This window comes from Stegodyphus dumicola, chromosome 12 (genome assembly GCF_044657685.1).
Source record: "Stegodyphus dumicola isolate Sdum_Otavi_A_Nest chromosome 12, ASM4465768v1".
Taxonomy (NCBI): Eukaryota; Metazoa; Arthropoda; class Arachnida; order Araneae; family Eresidae; genus Stegodyphus; species Stegodyphus dumicola.
Genome location: NC_140779.1, coordinates 82,571,908 through 82,596,441, shown reverse-complemented (window position 1 = coordinate 82,596,441; position 24,534 = coordinate 82,571,908). Strand labels below are relative to the sequence as shown.

Below are 24,534 nucleotides of genomic sequence, written 5' to 3'. Positions count from 1 at the left end.
AACCAAAGAAATCAGACTTGAAGAGACTTTCTACATTTTTTCACAAATGGGACTTCATATTGTCCAATTACACATTTTATCTCTTTTAAACCAAATTAATGCCAATATGTTGACAATTAACTTAGAATAATAATAAGACACGCTAGAGCGTCAGACGGATGATAGGCTGAAGTTCATGTGCCACTGATGCTCTAGAAGAGCGTCAAGAAAAATATTATACAAAACATTAAAATTAAAAAAATTACGTTTTTCTGGTTTTACTAATAAAATATAATGAACATTTTTAACAAATGGAACACATTTTTGTAATCCGGCTTCTAAGGATGTAAATAACATTTTCATTGGCAGTAAATATGTTAAATGCCATGAAATGAAAGCAACAAGTCAATAATACTTAATGTTTATATATTTGTACAGCTTTTTTCCAACTGATAGTAATTTCGCAAAGTCTATGCTATAAATCTGTTTTAAATTTTCTTGCATTTATGGATTATAAAACTGTGCAGAGACAATTCAACTAAAGGTTTTCAACTTGTCAAAAATGTGAGGCGCATCTTTTATTCTGAACAGTAAGGAAAGGACGGAGGTGGATATGACATCTCCCACCCCTCTATCAGTTTTCACCTAAAACGGAAACCACTTTTATTGGTTCCCAAATATCGTGAGGAGGGATGGTGGCGCCTCGGTCGGAAACAAGAGCGAAACTCCGATCGGCGGACCCTCAGTCCTCGACCAACTTTCGAGTAGAAGAGCGACACCTCAACTTCTCTCCAACTCCGCTGAATATCCCCATCGAGAAACATGTGTCGAGTGTCCCATAAGAGAGGCGATCGTCGCTTGTCATCGGCTCCAGCGAGCGATGAAAAATCTAAGGTACGGAAAGTTCTATTCTCATTAGAGAATTGTGAGTCTTAGAACTGAATTAGAAATGCTCCATAAAAATGTGGACATAGCTCGTTTTAACAGGTTATCAATATTTGCACTTTTAATCAATAATGAAATATTTTTCAGATATTTTTCTTTCCCCTAAACTGAAATCCATTTCCTGTTTCACGTTTTACGTAAAGCGTGTAACAACATCAATAACACATATTTTCTAAAGCATTAATGTGCGAAGGGTCCGTGGGAAAAATTAATATCATAATTCCTACTAAGTCACAGATTTACAGGGGCTTCGATCAAAATCTTTGATTTGTAAACTATTTACTTGAAAACGTCGCAATATATCTAAATGGTTTAAATATGACAATGGTATGAAGCCTCTAAAATTTACGTCAGGCATTCCGTTTGTCAGATGGTGAAATTGATTTTGATCTCGTGTAACATCCGATAAATTAAGAAATTACATTTGGGATGACTATTTGATTTCATGGCTGTTTGATTGTCGTAAAACCTATATACTGAATATATTTATCCTTAAATAATATTTTCGTGATATTTCTTTAAAATTAATTTTGGCTCTTCCAATGCTGAATAAGATGTTGATTTCCGAAAAGTTACCTCTTAAGAAAGCTCTCTCACTGCTTTACCGCATTCAGTAAAATTTCTGTTACTACCCTGTACTAACACGCAAGTAAATACTAAGTATTTAATACTATTTCAAGTAAAACAGTTTCTAAAGCTGTTTTTATGATTATTATTATTATTATACAATATTTCAGATTTTATTTCGTCATATATTAGGATGAGATGCTCTCTTCAATTTTGTATAATCTGTAATTATTGCCATTATTTGTACATTGGTGTATATATGGCTTCATCTTTTATGCACGGAATAAAATTAGTAAAGAAGCAGGTTACTCTGAATGATAGGGTTCTCAATTTTTGCCCTAAGATAACAAAAATTCGAATATATATTCACGTGAGTTTTTTTTTTTTAGATTATTTCTTCAATGTTTAAAGTAATGAAATAAAGTGTCAAAATGTATTACAACAATATTGCTTTTGCTGTAGTTATCAAGGGAAAAGAAATTAAACGAAGATGTGTAAATTTTATGAACTATTGTTATCTAGAGTTATCTATAGTAAAAATAGAACAAACAGCAAAATTCTTTAATGCTGTTGGTTTTATATAGAAAAGGCATATATACTACAGCTGATAAAATTAATGCGTACACAAATTTTACACGTAATTACTGTTACCCTGAAAACTCTCCAGTTTACTAAGATTTTAGTTGTGAACCTCCAGATACATACAGGGCATCTTAAACAAAAGTTCGTCCGTACCCTTCCCTGATAACAGGAGTGTTGTGCTAAAACTGAGTCTACATATACTTTTATTTGGGGCCATTTATTCTAAATCAGAATAAGAACTTCTTCTAGAGTTATTCTCTTAATAAATAAAAATATCTAAACTGCATGAAAATTTTACATCCAGAAATAAGTATTATTAAACTTTACATTATTTCTCATAAAGGTTATTGTGAATGATTTTTCATTATTTGTTATATAAACTTTTATTTCTTATCACTTGTATTCGCATAATTAAGCTTCATTTCACATAATTTATTTCATTTAATTGAAAAGATATTCAGATATTTCTATTTTCTCATATAATCTGGCATACTTGTGTACTCAGTTGATACGTCAAATCAGTATAAGTAGATCTTATATCGATACTCTTCTTTTATCGGGAACTGAATCAGAAATGTATTCATATATAGATGTAAATGGTCGTATATACGTACGTAAGTATGTGTATATAGACACACGTATACATATATACACATACATTTACTGAATCTGGTTCCGATAACAAAGGAATACCCATTAATCTTACAACAAATCTTACCAAATTCTGTGGATTACGCACATATAAAGGTGCTAGAAAGACAGCATTTAACAGTGTGTGACAATTAAACCCTCCTTTGACACAGATACAAAGAAAACAAGTCAAAATTGCCTAAAAGTACTGATTTCTCAATAATATGCCTGTATTATCATAAGAAAATATTATTTTTAGTATACCAAATTTCATTTATATTACCTATAAAATACGTCAGAACGTTTCAAAGCAATACAGTAATTTTAGCATTATCTATTAAGTATCAAAAGCATCAGAAAAAAGTTAATTTTCTTTCGTTGTCAGGCATACGCTAACCTTAGAAATGTAAACATTAAACTAAATATTCTACTATAAAATTTGTATTTTATATGCTTCAGAACGCAAAGCTTTAAATTATTTAACTAGAACTAACTTCAGATAACATAGAAGAGAAATTGAAATGATTCATTTGATTTGATAAAGATTGTTGAAAGACACGCTCTCTTTTTTTTCTCTATTCTAATGCAAAACTTTTGTCATTACATGTAAGCTCTAATTGATTTATTAAACGTTGAGATGACAAAAACAGAATCGAAACTTAACCTGTGATCCGAATATTTTAGTTTAAGTTTATGTTCAAATATCTGAAAAGATATTTTGCTATGACAAATTTTAAAATATTGAAAATACAAAGAATAAATAAGAATCTATAAAGAATCTCACATTTAAAAGTTCGAGAATTTACGTTAACTGTTCGTTTTTTGAAAGTAAAAAAAAAAACATAAGTAGGATCATATCCAAATACTGAAATTGTGTTACTGTTTCGAAATTGCTGACTAAAAAAAATACATAGACGATTTCAACGCACTTACTGTTAGATTTCTGTTTGCTTGCAATGACGGAATACGTGATAGCATAAATTTTGTATTCGATATTTTATGTAATGTAAAAAGTATATTTCATTACATTAATGTAATGAATTAATTACAGTGTAAAAATTGTAACAAGATATTATTCAGAAATGTGGTTTGTTTTTAAATGATTGCAAAAATGTTTCCTAGACTTCCGTATTTATATTTATAAAATACTCACTCACAGCGTACGCATTTTTATAAGTTGATAAAGGAGTAATTTTAAAATTCAAAAATACGGAAAAAAGGAAAAATCGTATATCTCACGGATTCTTTCATATTTCTGGTCTTTATTTATAATTTGCACGCGTTTATTCACTAGTGAAAGACATAATACATCTTTGGGGTATTCAATGAGAGAAAAATTCACTTCTCTAAGGTATTAATAAATATGAAACAAAATTCTGAAAAATGCTTTAAATCTGAAACAAATTTCTGACAAATGCTTTATTGTTTACAAGCTATGTAATAAAATTGGCACATTAGAGATAACAGGATCTTTACAGCAGCCGTCACTTAAGGAAAAAAAATCTTGGAATAATATCGAGGAGCTTTACCGTCATTACCCTTAAATCTGACGTGTCCTGCTTCAATTAGCAAATGAGAGACGGAAGCACCTGACGACAAATTGCTTGTCGCGTTTGATTGTGCATCACGGTGAGATCAATTAGTCAAAATTTCAATTTACAAGTCTCTTGATTGAACAGAAATTATCCGGAATTAATTAATACCTCCGGATAGCTCGTTTAACGAGTATATCAGCGGAAAGGGGGACTTGTGACTGGCACATAACCGAAAACGAACAGTTTATGAATACAGTAAATGCAAATAAATTGCAAAAAATAAAATCTCACTTCTCAGAAGTCACTAAGACTCACTACTTCACCGAGCTTTTAAGTTCACCGAGCAGTAAAGTCTCTGAACACTTGTAGCTCGGTCTGAGGTCCGAATTTTGCAAACGGGCTGGCAGCATGGGAGTTAACATGGTTTTCCCATGTCTAACATGTATCGAATAAAGTCATTCAATGAAGAATATTCTGTACATAATCGTAGAACAAAAATTGCAGTATAATTCGATGCTGTATACGCCTCTATGACAGAATGGTATATGAACCAGTTTCTAAAAATAAATTCCAATTTTTCTTATGTATGTCCAAAGGATTCAGATTTGCACTGACTATAGTTTTATGTACGAGAGTAGGTAGCATGCTATTACACGTAAAATACACAAAAGAAACTGATGCTAAAAATTTTAAATGTGTGTCAAATCACAATACTTTTGTATCTCTAGGCTGTAAAGGAGGAACAAATTCGTATGCTTCCTCATTCAGCTAAGAAAGCGGGCCCACCAGTGCCAGAGCGGTTGAATCGCTGAACACCGGTAGTTTCGACCTAGGTTTAATTCCAGGCAATCGGAATGGCTGTATGGGCGTTTTCGTGTATACGAGCAAGTTTTCTCTTAGAAAGTTCTCCATCAAGGCATACCTTCCCTTAGGTAGATAGTTCTCGAGCACTTTGCCGAATCAAATAAACCAAACCAATAATACACTAAATAAGGTAAATCATGTTGTAACAAATTCCAGAAAACAAACTGCTTCACAGTGTTTTTTCATAGCTAGCCACAGGAAATTCAAGCAAACTAAAATTACTGAAGCTGCGTATTTCAGATCGAAATGGTTAATGCAGTAAGGAAATATTTTTAAATAGCAAGTGCAAAACAGAAAGTTTTGATAATTCTAGTATTACCTTGATATGTTCGTTTTAATGAATTCTCAAATGGGTAAGGAAAGAAGATTAAGAAAGAGAAATTACTGAGGTACGAAGCATGCTACTCAAAACTCGGTTTTTCATTTTCATCTAGCATGCAAAACTTTATTTGAAATGAAATATTATGATACCAAAAACTAATATTTAAAAAAGTAAAAGCGAGCGTTGAGACATCGAATCTCTGTTGTTAAGCTAAATGCAAACAGTTCTTATGCCGAAGGATATATTGCATCGCATTAATAACATATTTATCATCCATGATAATGGAGTAAATGGTTGAAAAAATATCCGTTAGATATATTAAATGTCTAATAAAATATGTGTAATAAAAATTGGCATTGGATTGGAAATTGCGGTGACGACATCGTTCGTCTTCCTTATTTTCTGCTTCGAAAACCTACGTTTTAGGCATTCCTAAAACATGTTTTAGCCATTCCTATCCAATGCGCTAACTTTCAAGTGTTCGATAGTTTAGAACGCAAAACCCAACAAGTCCAGCGTTAACTCTGTGACGGCTATTTGTCGTCAAATATTTAGCACTAGTCAATAATAGCTGTCAAATATTTAGCGCTAGATTTTAGATACTCTTACCCATTGAAGTCGAAAAGCGTAGAAAATATCTCCATTCAGCTGACATTTGTGGGAAGAGTATCAAGATTTATGAAAGTAGTGAGATTTGAGAGTATATATTTTGTCGGGGGAAAAAAATGTGAAAAAGGAATCTTGAAATGAGATCTGTTGCTTTCGCCAGCAAATGATATATGAAAGAACAGTGAAGCGTGATTTATTTCATTCCGTTAAAGCATTATTTTTTAAATGAAATTTTTGAAATAAATATTTTTCAGTAATAATTTCAATGAAGTTCATTTATGGGAATAGAGCTTTGAGCTATTAAATGCAAAATTGTTATGCCATTAAACATGCATATTTTTAAATGAACTAATATTATAAGTGATTTTAATATATTTAAAATAGAGGGTTTGATGGTACGTGACTTTGTAATTGTTAAATATTACTGTCTTCTAATTTGTTTCTTATTTTCTAAAAAAAGCAACTGTTTTAAGGGTTTGCATATCTCTAACATATTTATTAAACTTAAAATGATTTTTAAACCGTAACTGTGATGACCAGTTAGCTACGACTAAGCAAGCTAGTATTACCTTTCAATATGGGAAGAGCGGAGATTTTTCGATAATGAAATTATCGTTGAGAGATAAATCAGCATTTATCGACAAGAAATTAGCCGTAGCTAGTTTTTTGGTAAAACATTTCTTATATCAGGTACTGCTACGCTAACTAGACAGTTGCAGCCATATAGACAAATCTTCCGCTTCTTATCCGAAATGGACCCTCCAGGGGTCGAACGACACTGGTATTTCGGTCTTAGGTTCGAATCCTTCGAACAGGCTGGTTGCATAGGCGTTTCCGTGCTTTCCCTCATGTGTAATGAATATACTAGCCAGTTTCCCTTAGAACTTTCTCTACGAAGGCCCCCCCCTCCCCTTAGGAGGATAGCTTTGCCATGATCAAGTAAACCAAACCATCTTATCTAAAATGAAGAACGTTTGTCAATGGTTTATAGCAGAGATTTTCAAATTATGCATCACGGTACCTTTATATGGCTTATAGGGGCGCTGTTATATATTCCGAAATTTCAGAAAAAAAAAGTACTTAAATCACATAGTTATAGAATAAGACCATCACTGTGCTGTTAGATTAGGTTAAATTATTAGCACACTGAAAAGCACACGTGGACTATCTACCTAAGTGGAGGGATATTGCCGTGGAAGATTTTTTAAGACAAAATAGCTCCTTTTAAAGCACAAATGCGGAAAAGTACTAAAATGCAGTCAGGAAAATGCTACTGAATTCTGGCGAAAAGCCTAGCTTCACTAATCATGCACTCAACCTGTTCGCCAATATTCATCGATCTTCAATACTCGGTAACTAATGGTTTTGTTACTAAACATCAGCATGCTCTGAATTAACACCTGTGTTTGAAAATATCTCTATGTTTTACATTAGTTATTTTGAACATAGCTAAACACGCGAAAGCTACCTGCCTAAGGTTAGAGACACCTTCGTGGAAGACTTTCTAGGGAAACCTGTCTCTTATTAAACATGTAAACAACTAGGAAAATCAATCATGCATTCATCTTGTTCACCCGGAAGAGAAACCCAGTTGATTTATTCAGTGTTCTTAACCATTCAGCCATTTTTAAATCATCAGATATTGATAGAGATCATCAGCATTGATAGAGAAAGTTTTTAAGGAAATACTGTCCATACTTTCGTACATATTCAATGTTCTTGCAGAAAAAATCATAGTTGGAACCTCTCAGTGAGCATCCCCCAAGATATACCTAAATTAATAATAACAAGAAAAAGAGAAGATAAATAATATATTTTTCGGATTTTTTAATCTAAAACTATTTTATACTAAATATTTAATATGTTTTTATTAAGTATTATATTATAGATTCATGAGCTTTATTTGAGGAGGCTGGAAAATTTGAAATGCTCTCTCCCCGAGACTCGAACTTCGGGCGTGCTTTCCACTCACACAGCGGAAGCACGCGGTAAGGAGGGAGAAAAAACTTATATATGTAGTTAATTTAGATGAAAATCATATATTACTAAATTATGTAGATACTAGATACTATAAAATAAAATTATTACTCTACTTATTTATATATATTAATTAATTAGACTAATAATAATAAATTTAACTCATTAGACTAATAATAATAAATTTACATTATTAATAGCCTCACGAAGTTCATTACTTTCGAATCATAATCTAACGATCATTAAAAAAATTCATTAAACTAGAAATATTTTTAACTTTTAATTTATGCAAATAATGTTAGGAATTGGCTTTGTACTAATACTGAAATTGCCAATGTTTTCAAGGACACAAATTCTATAAACTTCTGTGAGCAAGGTGGCTTTACTGGAAAATTCTTTATTCATATATACTTTTCGTGACAGTATGCATACAAATTACTACTTACTTAATCTATTATTGTCAGAAATCTATTTTTAAACTCGTCTTTTATTTTTAGTTACATATTAAGTACAATCGTTTCGCTCTTCAATTTATATACGGGCCCTGAACTTGATTTCTAATTTGAAAATCAAATACTTATGTTAATGTTTGTCATATGAGATGCATATTATTTGTATGTCACTTTTTACAAGGGGTATACAGTTTTTCTAGATATTAGTATAGGAAACGAAGAAGTACATAAAAAAGTTAGATGTCGAGATTTTTATAAAATTGGCTTCATCTAGATTAATAAATGCCCCAAGAAATGAATATTTGCGTTAGTAAAAATATTTTTAGATTTTGAAGTATAAGTCTATGTTCAATGTAATTTGTATTTTCAAGTCTATGTCTGAGACCAAAGTAGTTTTGTTTTGAAATATATGTCCATGACTTTGCGAAAACAAACGTCAGATAAAGACTTTTGTGGGCACTGTAAGTAGTATAATATTAAAATTGAAGATAGTATTAAAATAGTAGTACACTAAGGAGGAAGACTCCCAGACTTGGGCTATTTTTCAAGCCCTTAACATGCTAATTGTGCCTTCTCCTCCAGAGGCGATCCAGAAGGCGTAACCCAGACGATCAACCTCAGGCGATATACAAGAACAGAGCCTGAAGTAAGAAATCACAAGTCAGTGGCGACCGGGCCTCAACCGGTCACCTACAAGGAAGTACGGATCGAAAGCTGTCTCCCGTGTTGACCAAGGGGTGCCAAACTTCCAAAGACAACCTTTCAAAATCTGACCATGCAATTTTCCCCACATGAAAGGGGCAGGCAAGACAGTACCAGTATGATCTCTACCGAGTCTGTATCTACCACCGAAGAATCGATGGATCTAGTCTCTGTGAAGACCGCTTATGTATCACTGTGAAGACTGCTTCTGTATCTTCTTTACAGTACTTATGTCACTGTGAAGCCTGCTTATGTATGTCTAAGTACAGGTCTTAGCTAGAACGCCAGGAGTTGTCTCCTAGTCGTTCCCTGGGGAGATCAATAACTAAAAATCAAAGGTAATAATTTTGCGTCTAACTTTAACCATCAATGCCGTTGCTTGTTTTATACTACTTAGGCAACTAAATTACTAATGTTAACAATCACATTTATCTGAAAGGCCGTTCCCACTGGGAGTTATCTGAGCTAACGGAGACAACTAACGTAGCCGACCCATCTCCAAAACCAGTTTTTTCCCATAAGGCAGCAAGTTGAAAAATCCGAAGCTAGTCAACAAATGGAACTGACTCTATTAGCTCAGATAAACCCCAGTGGGAATGGCCCTAAACAGCTCTCCACCTGCAACAGGAAGTAGCTGAATGAAATGAACGGAATTCCGAGTAGTTCCTATTAGAGCTAAGACAGAAATATTACAGTGCTTTCACTTCTTTCACCTTAAAAAGGAAAGACAACTTATCAAATGACAGTATAATTCATGTACGAAAATTTACCATTCAACTCGGATCTTCGACTGGTAAAAACCGAAACGTTGGGATTTAGAATAAAATCCACAGTCTCTGCATCGAACCGGATAAGTGGCAACCGTGAAGCCAATACTCCATCAGAATTGATTTCTGCAGGAAAACAAAATCTTAAGCTATCTTGCTACAAAATTCAACAAGACACAGTTAATTGATTTCTGGCTGTCATTTAACGAAGAATAATCAAACACGTGCTTCTTGAAAAGATGAAAAATTCTTCTTTGAGCAAGCTAAAACTAGGATAGCGCTGAGACTCGGCTTGGGGGGAAACTGTGCGATATCCAATTCAATTCCAAGATTTTATGAAAAAGATCGCTTGCTTTTCCACCAAACCAGATTCATTTATTCAGTGATAATATTTCTCAAAACATAAGCATCTTCGTTACATTTCGTAACAATGCTTCTGAATTTGAAGTATGTATTCCAATTAGCATTTAATTTAGCAAAACTAACACTCTTACGGCTTTATATGTGGCAAATTTATATTCTAATTTTACATACGATCGAATTTTTTTATATACGAAGGAAGACGTAAAGTCAAAATGTGTAGGAAATATCGCCTTGCAGGTTAAATTCAGGATAAAGCATCGTTATATTTGTCATTTGACTCTGGATGAGCAAAACTGCTTTCAGACCTTTACATCGATTAGCCACACTTAAAGACTGTAATCCAGGTTCCTCCACAAAGTTCTCCACAAAGTAAGCCTTTCTAGGCACATTTCTATTTTATTTTCTATTTTATTATATAGCACATTTGGTACAGAGGTCCAGGTTCGAGTCCCGGCTAGGGCATTGTAAATTTTTCACGTCTCCAGCTTAAAAGAAAACACTAATGACTTTATAAGTGGTGCCCGAAATAAAAGATGGTAGACGATAATTCGTTTGGCGACTGGGTCCACTAATCACCAGTCGCCTTTTAAAAGGGGGAGTATGTAAGATATTTTCTCCTTCCTCTCTGGATGCCTTCGTGACGTAATTGGAAGCATACTCGGAGCGCATTCGAGAGATCCAGGTCCGAATCCCGGCGAAGGCACTGCACATTTTCCACGTCTCTCAGCATAAATAAAAATAATGATTCTATAGTGGCGCCCAAACAAAAAGGTGGTGGGCGATAATTTGTCACCACCAGCATTTGGCAATTGGGTCCTTTCATTCTCAGTCGTCTTTTAAGACGGGGTATATATAAGTTATTTTCTCCCTCCTTCCAGTATGCTTTCGTGGTGTAATGGCAGTATACTCGCCGCGCATTCGAGAGGTCCAGATTCGAATCCTGGGGACGGCATTGCTCATTTTTCATGTTTTCTAATTCAAAATAACCTAATGACTATAAAGTTAAAAAAGTGGCTCATTATTGGCGTATTTTAGCTTAAGTATTTAATAATCCTCAAATTAAATTGCTTGCCCGTTAATCTTTATGAAAAGGACAATAAATGTCTAACTGTTATTTTTATCTATTTTTGTACTGCTTTTAATTATATTTTCCTCTTCTATCAGCCGCTTGCTGTACTAATTATGTAATATTTTAAAATGCTTTATTTTCTCTTAAGTTAAATAATTTTCAAACACCCACAAATTATGGATTCTTAGTTCTCTAATTTTAGAACTCAAATTCTTGTTTAGAAGTGTACATTCCTCTATTTTAATTCCGATCCAAAAGTTTCCAGCGAAGAAATTTTCATCTAAATGGCAATTATTTGAGATATTAATTTTTTACACACTTATTCCTTTTGAAACAAAAATATTTAAATTATTTTGATCACAACTATTTGAAAATTACTCTCTTCTCTTAAAAGTTCTCTTCTAGTGTAAGAACACAAACGTTCTTAAATGGCTTTTTATTATTTCCATTATCTAAATCAAACATAATGCGCCACTACTGAAACCAGTTACGTTCTTTGTGCGAATAATCATTACAGTCGTTTAAAATGCATGGAATCCGATTTACTCTTGCGTAGCTATAATTAAAGTGGATTCGCTTAGAATTATAATGTGAAAGAAACCGGAGAGCTGATGGAATATCTTCAAATGTTTCGCGAGCATTTATTAAGCAGATTTTGTGTCGTTCTATTGTTGTCGCATGATATTTAATTAATGCCACTGTTTGCGTAGAACACGCAAGGAAGAAAACCTACTAATGAAAGTAATGTAAATAAATCTTTGTTGTTGCATTCTAATATTCTAAATTACATAAAAGCCGAATAGAAGTCTTGAGATTGAAAATTTAAAGTTCATTGCTGAGTATTGGTTTTATATTACAACAACTGCAATTCATTACTAAACGTTGAGATGAAAAGAGGATAACCCGTACCATCCGCTGAAAGGCAATATAATCTTATCGTTTCTTATACTTGAATTTCGGACCTTTCTATTTAAATTTATAATTTGCTTGGGGATCATATAAGCCACGGAAAGTTTTCTTTGTTTCAATCGTAACCCAGATAAAACACTGATATGTTAACTGTAGGACATGTGCATAATAGACACTTAAAATTAGTCAACTCTAGTTCTGTGGACAGGTGCTTAACTTTCTCCAGAAGACTACGATATTAAACCAAATGACTTCTACAAAGATTCTCCAGGGGACTATCTAGACAAAAATGAACACACGGCCCTCCATTTTCAACTCCCAACGCAGTATATATTACACCAGAAGACTACGACAATATACCAAAGATCCTCTCCAGAAGACTACGACAGAAAAACGAAAGGACCTTCTCCAAAGATTCTCCAGAGGACTAGCTAGACAAAAATAAATATACGGCCCTTAATTTTCAACTCCTAACGCAGTATCTATTACACTGAATACAGCTGACAAGGTTATTCGCTTCCCGAAACTATCTGATTAGTATTTTTTTTTTTTTTTTTTTTTTTTTTTTTTGGAAATTATGTTATTTTCTTCTCTTTTTAAGTAAGTACGATTTCAAAGTTAATAATTAGATTACAGTTTAGAGTATTCTATAAAAAGCTCCTTATTTATTTAAATAATTTGCTTCAGCTTAGCCAAGACGTAATGATTTTAGATTTACCAATTATTCAAAGTCTTTGTAAAACAATTATGTTATAAAGTTATATCCTGTAATTCTCTTTTTCTCTTTTTTTCCCTATTATATGCCAAACAAGAAAAGTTCATAATTTAACATTAATTTGGAATAAAAGGAATCACATTTCATTTTAAACAACAGTGTATAGTATCGAAAGATTTTATTCCAGTTGAATGCGCCGGAGTTGGTCTCTATCCTAGATAATAGCTATGCGAATTTTTGACGGCAACTTCGTGGATGGTATTTAGTTCTGTCACCAAGACAGGTATTGTGGTTAGGGGAGCCTACTGCGATACCAAAGGGCTCGTGTTCGAATTCCAGCGAAGTCATGGATGTAAATTGTCTGTCCCTTCAACGGAGGTAACGGTGGCCGCCTATTAGTTGCCTCCATAATCAAAATGTTAACGACACTTTAAGAATAAACGGAAACAAAGGAAGGTATAATTTTCATCCAAACAGCTTTAGATTAACAGACGTGAACGAAAGTAATTTGATAATTAACTAAGCAACTTTTATAGAAGTAACTCCATGCAGCTATTTATCTGCCTTTTTCTAAACATTTTAGGCGTAGTTTTCATGAAAAACCATGAGTAAAACTTTATAAAAAGGATTAATTTTAATTTCGTTAATTAACTATGTAAATTTAAAATCCGATTCAGTGTTATATGTTGGATATAAGTTTCTACTCATTTTCAGTTTTTGAATGTTTAAATTTCCTTCTTACTGTTTCAGCAAAAAATTATTAGTTCAGTCAAAAATATGAAATATAAAAGTAAAAATATTCCTCTTTCCTTCTTGGGCTGCCAAATCATTATGCGAAAATGCATTTACAGCTTCTAAAACCTGAAAAACTCATGTGTGCGATGTTATCGTCATGCGATGATTTGTGGGTACTTTATATTTTACCATGATAGTTTCGACGACGATGTTTTTGAACTGCGAAGTTTTTGAACCGCTTTATTTTCGATGATCATATATTGTACCACGATGTTTTAGAACTGCGATGTTTTCTCTTTGCTTTCTTTTCTCCTACGATGTTTTGTACCACGACGCTTTCGCCTTACGTTGTTTCCTCCGCGATGTTTTCGCAGCGACGTTTTCGGCAGACACCAAAATGAGCTAGTGCCTGCGTAAAAAAAAAATTAAAAAAAAAAAAAATAGATTCTTTAAATAACTTTCGACTTCAGTTAGAGTAATAACGCAATATCCAATCAAATATTTTAGATTGTAATTTAGTTTTACTCTGCGTATTTTGAAAAAAAAAAGACAATAAGATCTTTGATAAAATAATAAATCTTCATCATAAAGTTTAAATAACAGATAGTTCAAACAGGAGGAAACATGTTATTTCAGTAAAAAACGACACACCAACCGCTGTTTTCCGCAAATATTTCCGAAACTCCTGTTGACAGATTGACTGAAATGTTAAGCTGAAATTTGAATCCTAAATCTTCAATCATCATTACTAAAAGTATATATATAACAAACTTATTTAATATATTACTACAATAAATCATCTCCTAAGGAAGCTGCTTTTAAAAAATTACGATCCCTGAAAGTGATAAGTACATCTGAGTACATAAGTAAACATCTGCATTAATAATTATTATTATTCTCTAAGACAAACTTTTTCTAAAATGGCCAAGAGCATTAAATTACTGAAAATAAAATGCGTTAACTTTGATATCAAGCTAAAATATTTTATTTACTAATCAAATCATGTAATTACGTAATTAATTTGTCTTATAACAATGAAACCTTTATATATTCATTTACTTATTGTTTCGAAAAACTATAATTAATCATTTCGGAATCTTTAATTTTCTCTTTTCTGAGACATAGTATAATTTATCATAAAGTCTTGTTTCGGTAATTACAAATGATTGTCAAGTTACTAAAACGTTTATGTTATTTTTTCCTTTCCTGTCTGGCTGCTTATAATATAAAGCAAGTCAACTTTCAAATGTTATCAATGCAACTTCTTTTATATTAAGATATTTCAATAACCTTATAATAAAATTACATATACTCCCACAAAAACTATTAATGTGACAGTGCGATGCAAAGGAAATTGGAAGAAATTTACGAATATAATGAAGATTATTTTGGAACTTTTAAAGGACATTTGTAATATTAAATTTATATCATTTTTCTTCGTTAAATTTTATAGAGTTATTTCTAAGTTAAAAATTATCTCTAAGTTTCGAAAATAAAAAGGTCTTAATTATAAAACGTTCTGTAAACATTTAGATCAGTAATACTTAACTTTTTTTTTTTTTTTTTTTTGGCACACTTTTACTGATTTAAAAATTTGGCGACACACAAAGAAAAAGGTTAAGTTGTTTTCTTACTTATAATCCCCTGTGTAAAATAGTTTGTGATAATAACTTTGAATGTAAAATAAAATAATATGTACTACAAAAACAGCAGTACGTTTATTAAGGTATTAATTGCAAGTTAATAATAAGAATACTTTTAATGAGAAATTTGAGATTGATGTTTTTTGATAATTTTATTTATATTTGGCGTAAAAATGACAATGCTTTTCTCATATCCTCTTCTACATTTAACAGTCTCGATCTTTTTTCTCCTTATTATGTTGGTTAATATTGAAAATCCGAATTCGCTCAAAAAAGGTGTAGAAAACAGTAATAATATTTTTAAAGCTTTTTTGGCCATCATGATATAATCGCATCTAATGTTAATCCAAAATGAATTAATTGATACTTCCGAATATTTTTAAATTAAATCTCGATTATTAGAAAACGAAATTAGTTCTTCCTCTTCGTTCAAAGTTAATTCAAATATAAAAGTATTCGGCAGCAAAATTGGCCTGGATACCACAACTGGCGCGCTTATTAATGTCTTAAAAACTGAATTTCGCCAATTCTCATGAGTACCGTTTACTAGGATTAAACCCATTATAATTTTTACTTATATATATTTCCAAAATTTGGCGATGCACTTTAAGAATTTGGCTGCACACAAAGGTACCGCGGCACATTGGTTGAGAATCACTGATTTAGATTATAGTTAGATAATAGAAAGTTGATAAATTAACCTTTCTGAAGCTCAAACGTTTTAAGGAAAGGAAATGGTGAACTAAAAAAAGAGCTCAAATAAGCATATAGATGAATAGAATGAGCAGTAGAATCAATATATAATCCAGCAGACACGTTTATAATTGCTAAAACGGAAAACTAAAACGTCCTGTTCATCTAAAATACTTTTCCTTACACATAATATTTGTTTTCCTTATATTACAATAAAATTAACTTAAACTGTTTCAAGAAATTTAACACAAGATAAGTGTATTTTCTATTTTTTTCGACAATATGATTTTGCTACCCTTCTTTCTTCGTAATTAATACGCAATTTTATAAATACAGTGACATTAAGAAACCAATACTCTCTTCTGCAGCATTTTTACATCATGGTTTTTACTTATTTCATGAGCCTTGACCAAGTTAAATTTATTATGGAATCGATACTTAAATCACCCATAGTTATCTTTGCAAAGATGCTAGAATTTACTGATGAAAACGTTGTTTGAAAGCGAAGTAGTCATCTTAAAAATTCCCTGTGTTTTAAAGAATTGAACCAGTATGTCAGATATTTTTTCTCTTATTACGGAGCGCTTTCTGAGCGTAATTAGAAGCACATCCAGTCGGGAGGTCCGGAGCTTGAATATCTGGCAGGGATTCGTTGTTTTGCATATTTCCTTCTCTGAAGTAAACCTAATTAACTGCAATCGCTCCCAGTTACAGGCACAAACATGGCAAAAGAAAACTTTGCAGAGAAAATAACTCAAGACGAAATCATTGTCCTACAAAGTATCGTGGGAGAAAAAAGCGAAGTTCTGAAAGATTGTGGTACCAAATTTTGTCATCGAAAATAAAGCTATTCAAAAACATCGCAAATTTTAAACATTGACGTAAAAAATATCGTGGTAAGGAGAAAAACATCTGAAAACATCGCAGAGATGTGTTTTCCAGGCTTTAAAAGTTGTAAACATATATTCGCATAAAGATTTGTGAGCACAAAAGAGTGGGGAATATTTTTACCTCAATATTTTACGTTTTTAGATAATTAAAGGTAGTAAAATTAAATGTAAGAAGTTAGTAAAACTAAATGTAAGGAGAGAACTTAAGCATTCAAAAAATGAAAATGAACAGAAAATTAATCCTACACATAACAGTTAACATAATTTTAAATTTATGTTTTTAACTATTAAAAGTCATTAATTAATTGAGCTCTTTTATGAAAGCGTAACGGTAGTTTTTCATGTCTAAGGAAACAGAAAATGGTAACGAGTAACTGAATATAGTAAAACTGTTTAATTGATTATCAAACTGTAAATTGTTTTTTCGCTTCCTTAATCTGATATTTAGTAAAATTTAAATCTTGCTTTGTTTCAATTATTTAAATCATTTTAATATACGTAACCGTATTCAGCTATACATCTTCCCTATTCTAATTCTTTAGACTATATGTTTCATGGAAAATTGCCATTACTTCGTAAAAGAGATTAATAAATGATAACTTTTTGTAGTTAAGTATGTAAGTTTAAATTTCTGTTAACGGCTATACGTAGAATTAATTTTCTCAGAAATGCGTAGGATTTCATGCTCAGTTATACATGAAACAGTGAGCTTTCTGCTTAGAAGGCTAGTCATAAAAGTAAATACCACTTCCAAGTTTAAATAATAACATTAGTACTAAGAGGTAAAGAGAGTTGCACATTAGCGACCGAACAAACAATGAGATTAACTGCTAAAATTATGTTATTTCTTAAAGAGTCATTTATGTTATGCCAATGTGTTTACACACGCTTTAGTAACCGTTCTTAAATTATTGATTTAATTACTTAATTATAAATTACCACTACAGAGAGTTTTAAAACATCTTAGTAAGTACGAAACTCCAAGCGTTCCATCATTCGCAGCCTGAGGATTGCTAATATTTATCTTCTGTTCGTAGAAAATTTCTATTTGGAAAACAAATATGTTCCATATCAAATTTTGATTTATCTCAAAGTGTCTTTGAAGTTTTGGAGCGTTTATTGCTCCTTATAAGATCTAGAACATACAAAAGTGCGTTTTACTATTTCATAAATTTAGTGAAATCGGATTCGTCTTTTGCATCAATGCAGTTCATTGCCTAATATCCCACTTCTAGTAATCTTGCTTACTTACCTAGATTACTGTTACTTATAAGTCTAATATGAATTTTGTAATTTCTTAAAATCAGTTGATATAACAAAAGCATGCCAGGGTTAAACACGGGCATAATTGATTCCTAGTTTTTAAATAATTTAACTAACTTTTTAAAATAATTTATTAATTTCCAGACAAAATGCTTTCAACTGTAAAGTTATTGTTTAGCTTGTGATTTCCTATTTTAATCGTTAATTTTTATTTTTTTTTTACTTAAAAGTACACTGGTGTGCAAAAATTAAGGACGAGACGGTTTTTTCAATATAACGTTGTACAAAAGCTTTCCAAATCAACACATTTAATACAGTAAGATCCCCAATACGTAAGGACATGAGTAATGTAAGCAACACTTACTAAAAGAGAAATCAGAGGGATAAAAAGAAGCTTTATTGAAAAAGTAGCATGGAGCGCAATGCGACTGAAGGCCGAAACATCCCTGTGATGGGTGTCCAGCAAGAAACATCCGGTCTTTAATAGAGGATATGATCTTCCCTGACTTCTAGGCAGGTTTCACAGCGTCTGCCGATGCTGAGAATGAGGGTTTCAATGAGTTGTTGAGGCATTGCTGTCCATTCGTCTTGCAGCGCGAATCGAGCTCCGGAATCGTTACTGGTGGTAAGGTACGAGCTGCCAAGCGTCTGCCTAGAAAACGTCTCATACATGCTCGATGGGATTGAGATCCGGAGATCGTGCCGGCCAATCCATATGTTCAATATCCTCACTCTCTAAGAGCTGTTCGGCAGCTACTGTGCGATGACATGTGCATTGTCGGCCATGAAAAGGAGCTGCGGACCCATAGCGCCTCTAAAAAGACGCGCATACGGAAGAAGAATCTCGTTACAATAACGGGTCCCGTTGACTGAACCTGCGTCGAAGATGTGAAGGTCTGTACGACTACCAAGCATGATGCCTCCCCAAACGAGGACAAACAAAACACCCAAACAAAACACCTCCTCAAACAAAACACCGCCACCTCCATATCTGTCCCTTTCAATGATGTTCGAGGGATGATTGCGGCTTCCCCGCTCTCTCCAGATGAGTATGCGATGTGAATCGCTATTCAAACTGAATCTGCTCTCATCTGTAAAGAGTACTCGTCCCCATTCATTGTCTCTCCAATTCCGGTGTTCCCGGCACCATAGAGAACGCTTTCTCCGATGGGCAGGCGTTAGAGATACACACCATATTTGGCGTCGTGCAAACAGACCACCACCGTGCAGTCTTCTGGCCACGGTATAACGCGATATCGGTCGTCCAGTCGCCTGTGTCGTGTGTCTAGCGATTTTTCCCGCTGTCTGCCGCCTGTTTCTTCTGGCCTGTAAGGCAATATACCGGTCATCTGCGGGTGTGGTTCCTCGTGGACGACCACTATTAAACCCCCAGATAGCTGTTCCTGTATTTTGAAATTGTCTTCAAAGTCGTGAAACGATGCTGTGAGCAATTTCGAACTCTGCAGCCACACTTGTCACACTGCGGCCTTCCTCCAACTTCCCAATGATTCGACCTCGGGTAAAAGCATCCAGATGTCGTCTAACAGATTGATTATTCGCCATTTCTCGCTGAGGCAGCAACTCGGTGTGATTTTAACTGCTATACGGCGTGCAATCTCTTTGCCAGAAATACTGATCTTACACCGACAACATGATTTATACTACTCAGACATTCCCCCATTACGTCTACCTGCATATCTGCGCATGTGTTACCGTACATCACCTTACTTAATCTCCTGATTGGTCTTTCTGTCCGCTCTGCCTCTTCGTTCAGCTGATATGCTAATTTTTCGACTTCTTTCTTAATTTTTGCACACCAGTGTAAATCCTGTCAGAAATATCCAGCTATAACTCAGAAATAAAGACGATGCCATGAACCTTGAGATATCCAAGCAGAGAAAAAGACTGACACAGCCCTCAGCTAGCTTATTGCGGAAATTTCGAAGAACAGAAATGCATGCATCGTTTGTGGAACTTTTTATAATTTTTCGAAGCAAAGAAATCGAAAGAATTGAAGCAAAGAATCTAAGAACTTGCTGTCGCCGCCATTCGAACTCAGGACCTTCAAAGTACGCATCTAGCGTGCTTCCAATTACACCGCGAATGCTCTCGGAAAAGAGGGAGAAAATGCTTTATATACTCCCACTTTTAAAGGGCGACGTAGGAATAGGGGACCCAGTCTCTAAATCCTAGTGGTGACGAACTATTGTCCACCACGTTTTATTTCACTTGTAGAGTCACTTGGAATTTTTTCTTTTTTTCCGAAGCCAAGAAACTGGAGAAATCCGCAATGCCCTCGCCGGTGTCCGGACTCTAGACGTCCAGAATACGTGCCGAGCCTACTTCTAGTTACAATCCGAAAGCATGCGGAAAGAAGGGAGAAAATAAATTATAAATTTATGAAGACCGGTTCTTTTAGGTACTAATAAACTACAAGCTCTGAAAGACTGTATGAAGAATTATCCCCAGGTCTTAATTACAATAGAAAGTCAGAAGAAAGGATGGAAAGAACCTTTATTCACCCTTTTTCGTATCCAAAAACTTTCAGTTGCGTTATTACGATTGCATCAACATTTGTGATTGTGTTTAATTTTTTTACTTCGAAGTTTTGCTTCACAGTTAAAACTAAAAACTCCGGCAAAAACGTTAACATCAATATAGAAAGCATTCACTAAACTCTGATGAAGAAGACGTATGCTAAATATTCAAGAAGACTTTAACATAATTACAATATGCCTCAGGATATAACTATTTGATAATTAACGAGTTTCCAATTAAAAACATTGCTGAATTTATACCAACTAAGAGAAATTGCGAAAATTTCTTTAAAACAGCTGTTTGATTATCTCTGACAAAAATAATGGAAAAGAATTCCCTTCCCAAGTATAAACAGCTCTCTTTCATTTTCAGTATCCAAAGAGGAACTAAAAATAATTATTTCAAACAATGGAAAATAACGAACCAAAGAATGAAAACGAAATGCTTCCTTGAAAAAGTTCACAAAAGGAAACCGTGATATGGATTATACATATTATCTTCGAAAAGACTTTAAAAGGTATTTCTTTCGGAATAAAGCTTTTCGACGATGCTGAAGGGAAAGATAATTCTTTACGCATGCGACTAAGAAGGATGCACGCATTTCTCAATCGCCGCGGGACCTGACACTCGTAACCATTGCCTCGTTCCTGCATCAGCCGAGAGCTTCTCGAACAAAAGATACTACTTCGAACGGAAATCTGTATTCTACGAGTGCTTGGGGACTTGGCAGGGTATATCAGCGAATCTGTTCTTGGGAAAAGAGCACACGTTTTACGTTTTTTGAATATTTTATAGTTTTGTAAGAAGCTTTTATCCCAAAGCGTATTTTTTATACTGGGTAATAGTTTGTATGTAGAATATCCGTTGCAAATGATTGCATTTCCAAATAGTTCAAACGTTATCATTGTAACCTGCATACAAAAAACGGTTCTTTTATTTCTCTTTCATATTTCAGTGACAAATATAAATAATCTCGTGGTTAATACTGTTAACAGGGCCCAGTGCGTCTGCAAACTTTCAGAACTAAATTTGTACAAATTCTAATGCTGCACATAACAGCATTTTTAGTTGTTAACCTTCGATATGTAATCCTTGAAAATCTCTGCAATATTTGGCACGTTTATACCACTGCTTGGTTTTTTAGAGGAATCCATCTTTTGGAATGCTATTTCAGGTCTCCGATTTACAGTTGTGGTTCTCTAAATCACTTCATTATTATTAAATTAATTACCTTTGAGGTGAAACTTCACTTTAGAGAACTAATCTGCAAGTACAACATTGGTGACCAAGGAGATGATTGATTATTCTAATACTTTTCTGAGTTCTGGAATTGCTCGACAAGGAAGGAACTGTGTGGCAGAGCAATTTTGTGCAGCAGAATAATGCATTCCTTTTTAGGCTTAATGCGCTGAATTCCCTTCCGAAATCTGCGCGTAACGTTTATAAACTGTGGAGTTTCCTTCTATTTCTCTTTCATTCTGTGTTCTTAATGAAGTTTACTTTACACCGACATCATCTTTGCTCAAGGTTTCCAAAATCGAAATTTCTGTGACGTAAATCGGCCTTCTTCATGCAGATAATTTCATCTCTCTTTGTTAACATAAAATATATGCCCATTTAGGTCAGTTCATGATATTCAGAAATGCTATGTAAAACTCGAGGCACCAAACTACAGAAGTTTTTCTAAGATATTCCAAGATAATTTTGCGATTAGCCTCTTTGCTGATGTTTATGTCATTAATTATCATTAGTAAAACATGATTAACTATTTTTCAGCAACAATTATTGAAGCTTTTCGGTGTTCTCATCCGTTGAAGCCTGCAACATTCGTAATTAATATCTTCGTGCTTGTCACGAAGTCTTCCGTACCATGAAAAATATTTCATTAGGTTAATATTTGATCCACGTATGCTGTTTTCCTTGCTTCAAAGAAACATTATTGATATTCTTTGCTTAGCTTCCAGAACCATGACAGCAGATGTTTACTGCATCAAAGCAAATGGCAGCAACTGGGTTTTCTATCCATGAGCAAACAATATTTTAGGACTTGCAATTTGAGATACCTAAAATTCTATAGGCAGTACAATTCGCAAAGTTTAATTCTTAAACTAAAATTTGTTTGAAATTAGATTTAAATCTAAAGATTATGGTATTACAGGAATAAGCGAAACAGTATGGCGTTTTAAAGGATAAGTTAATTATGAACTTCACTTAAAATTGAAGAATTTAATTAGTTGTTAAAGAAAACTCGAATTTTAATGTATAACATCAGTTACACTCATTTATCTTCAAATCATAATCCAATATATCCAAAGATTGTAAATTTTAACGAGTATAAATAACTTTTTTGTTTCATGTAAATTACGGATTTTATTTTGGTTTCATCAATCTTATATAGTTAATACGCAACAAAATAACATGCACCATAAAGTGCTGATGAAAATTTTGTAGATAATGGAGAATATCTCAGATTTCTGAAATATTGCTTCAAACTCATCGTTGAGCTAAATTGATATAATAACATTCTGATGTCACAGGGCCAAAACAATAAGGCTGTATTGTAAGATATTGTAAATTTAGAAAGTTCCTTCTATACTGTTAAGATGCAATGGCAGAGTTTGGGCAAGTTCTTAAAATATATTTTATTTGCGTTTGTCAACTATTCATCATTTCTAAATTCCTAAACATATCCAAGATATATAATATATTTGATAATTATACACAGTGAGTCTTACAACGTTTTAGGAGTAACTAACATATTTTGCCAATTCCAACTACACGAACAAATTATAATGGATAGCATTTTAGTATGACATCTGAACTTGATTTTCTTAATATATCATCCATCTACTTTCGGGCAGTATTTTTCATACTGTTAGTCGTTTGCTTTGATCTAATGAACATCTGTTGCCGAAAATTCGAAAGCCTGATTCAAATGGCAGATATAAATCCAGATGAACTTAACATCACTATAGACGCTGAACACAAAATAAATTTGCCGTGGATGGTCCCGAAAAATGCCCTCATTTTCTTCCCCACCCACTGCTTAAAAGACAGGAAGAAGATCGAAATCCTTCACATCATGATTTGATTCAAACACCAAATATTAATCCTGATTGTTCAAACACATTGCGCCTGAAAATAAAACTTGAAGCTTTGCTTAAAATCGTGAGACAATATAGCAACCATACGCTTGAGTTGGTCTAAATTAATGACGGCCACAGGAATTTTGATTTCAAAAATCTCAAGAAAGAACCAGCTTGGTGACCGTTTTTGATTGGAAGAGAAAAATTCACAACCAATATTTTTCTGAAGGATAAATGAAAAACGACATACTTTATAAAGATATAATGGACAGATTCCTGAAGAACATTCAGCTCATTAAATAAGAAAGAAATAAATCGAACAACAGAGTTTCATGCAACAGTTTCTGTTGCATGACAGTACATCTATAATGCAATCATGCAATTACATTCAAATTCAACTCGAATCAGTTTATGATAATGTAAAATATCACGATTCTGATCTACCGTCCTCGCCATTAGTTAGATTTTGCATCTGAAGAATATCTTCTTTTTCATAAAGGGAAATTATAATTTAAAGTTCGTTATTTTAAAGGAGGAGATTCAGAGATCGTAACCAGACACTTGAGCAATATTCTAAAAGTTGAATTATGCTGAGAATCAGATAGCTATACGGCATTACCAGCGTTATATATATTCTCTATAATTGTTTACCGAAAGCTAAGAAGTAAAAATGTTTTATTCAACTTTCCGATTTGTAAA

General features: G+C 33.3%; 1 protein-coding gene across 1 annotated transcript in view; it reads left to right on the top strand.

Annotated features, from left to right (window-relative positions):
• The first annotated feature begins 733 nt into the window (after positions 1-733).
• LOC118186875 (protein O-mannosyl-transferase Tmtc3-like) overlaps positions 734-24,534 on the top strand; it is a 512,127-nt gene continuing 488,326 nt past the window's right edge. The window contains exon 1 of the mRNA XM_035357048.2: positions 734-873. Coding sequence (XP_035212939.2) covers positions 802-873 — 72 coding nt within the window. The 5' untranslated portion in view covers positions 734-801. The remainder of the gene's footprint in view (positions 874-24,534) is intronic.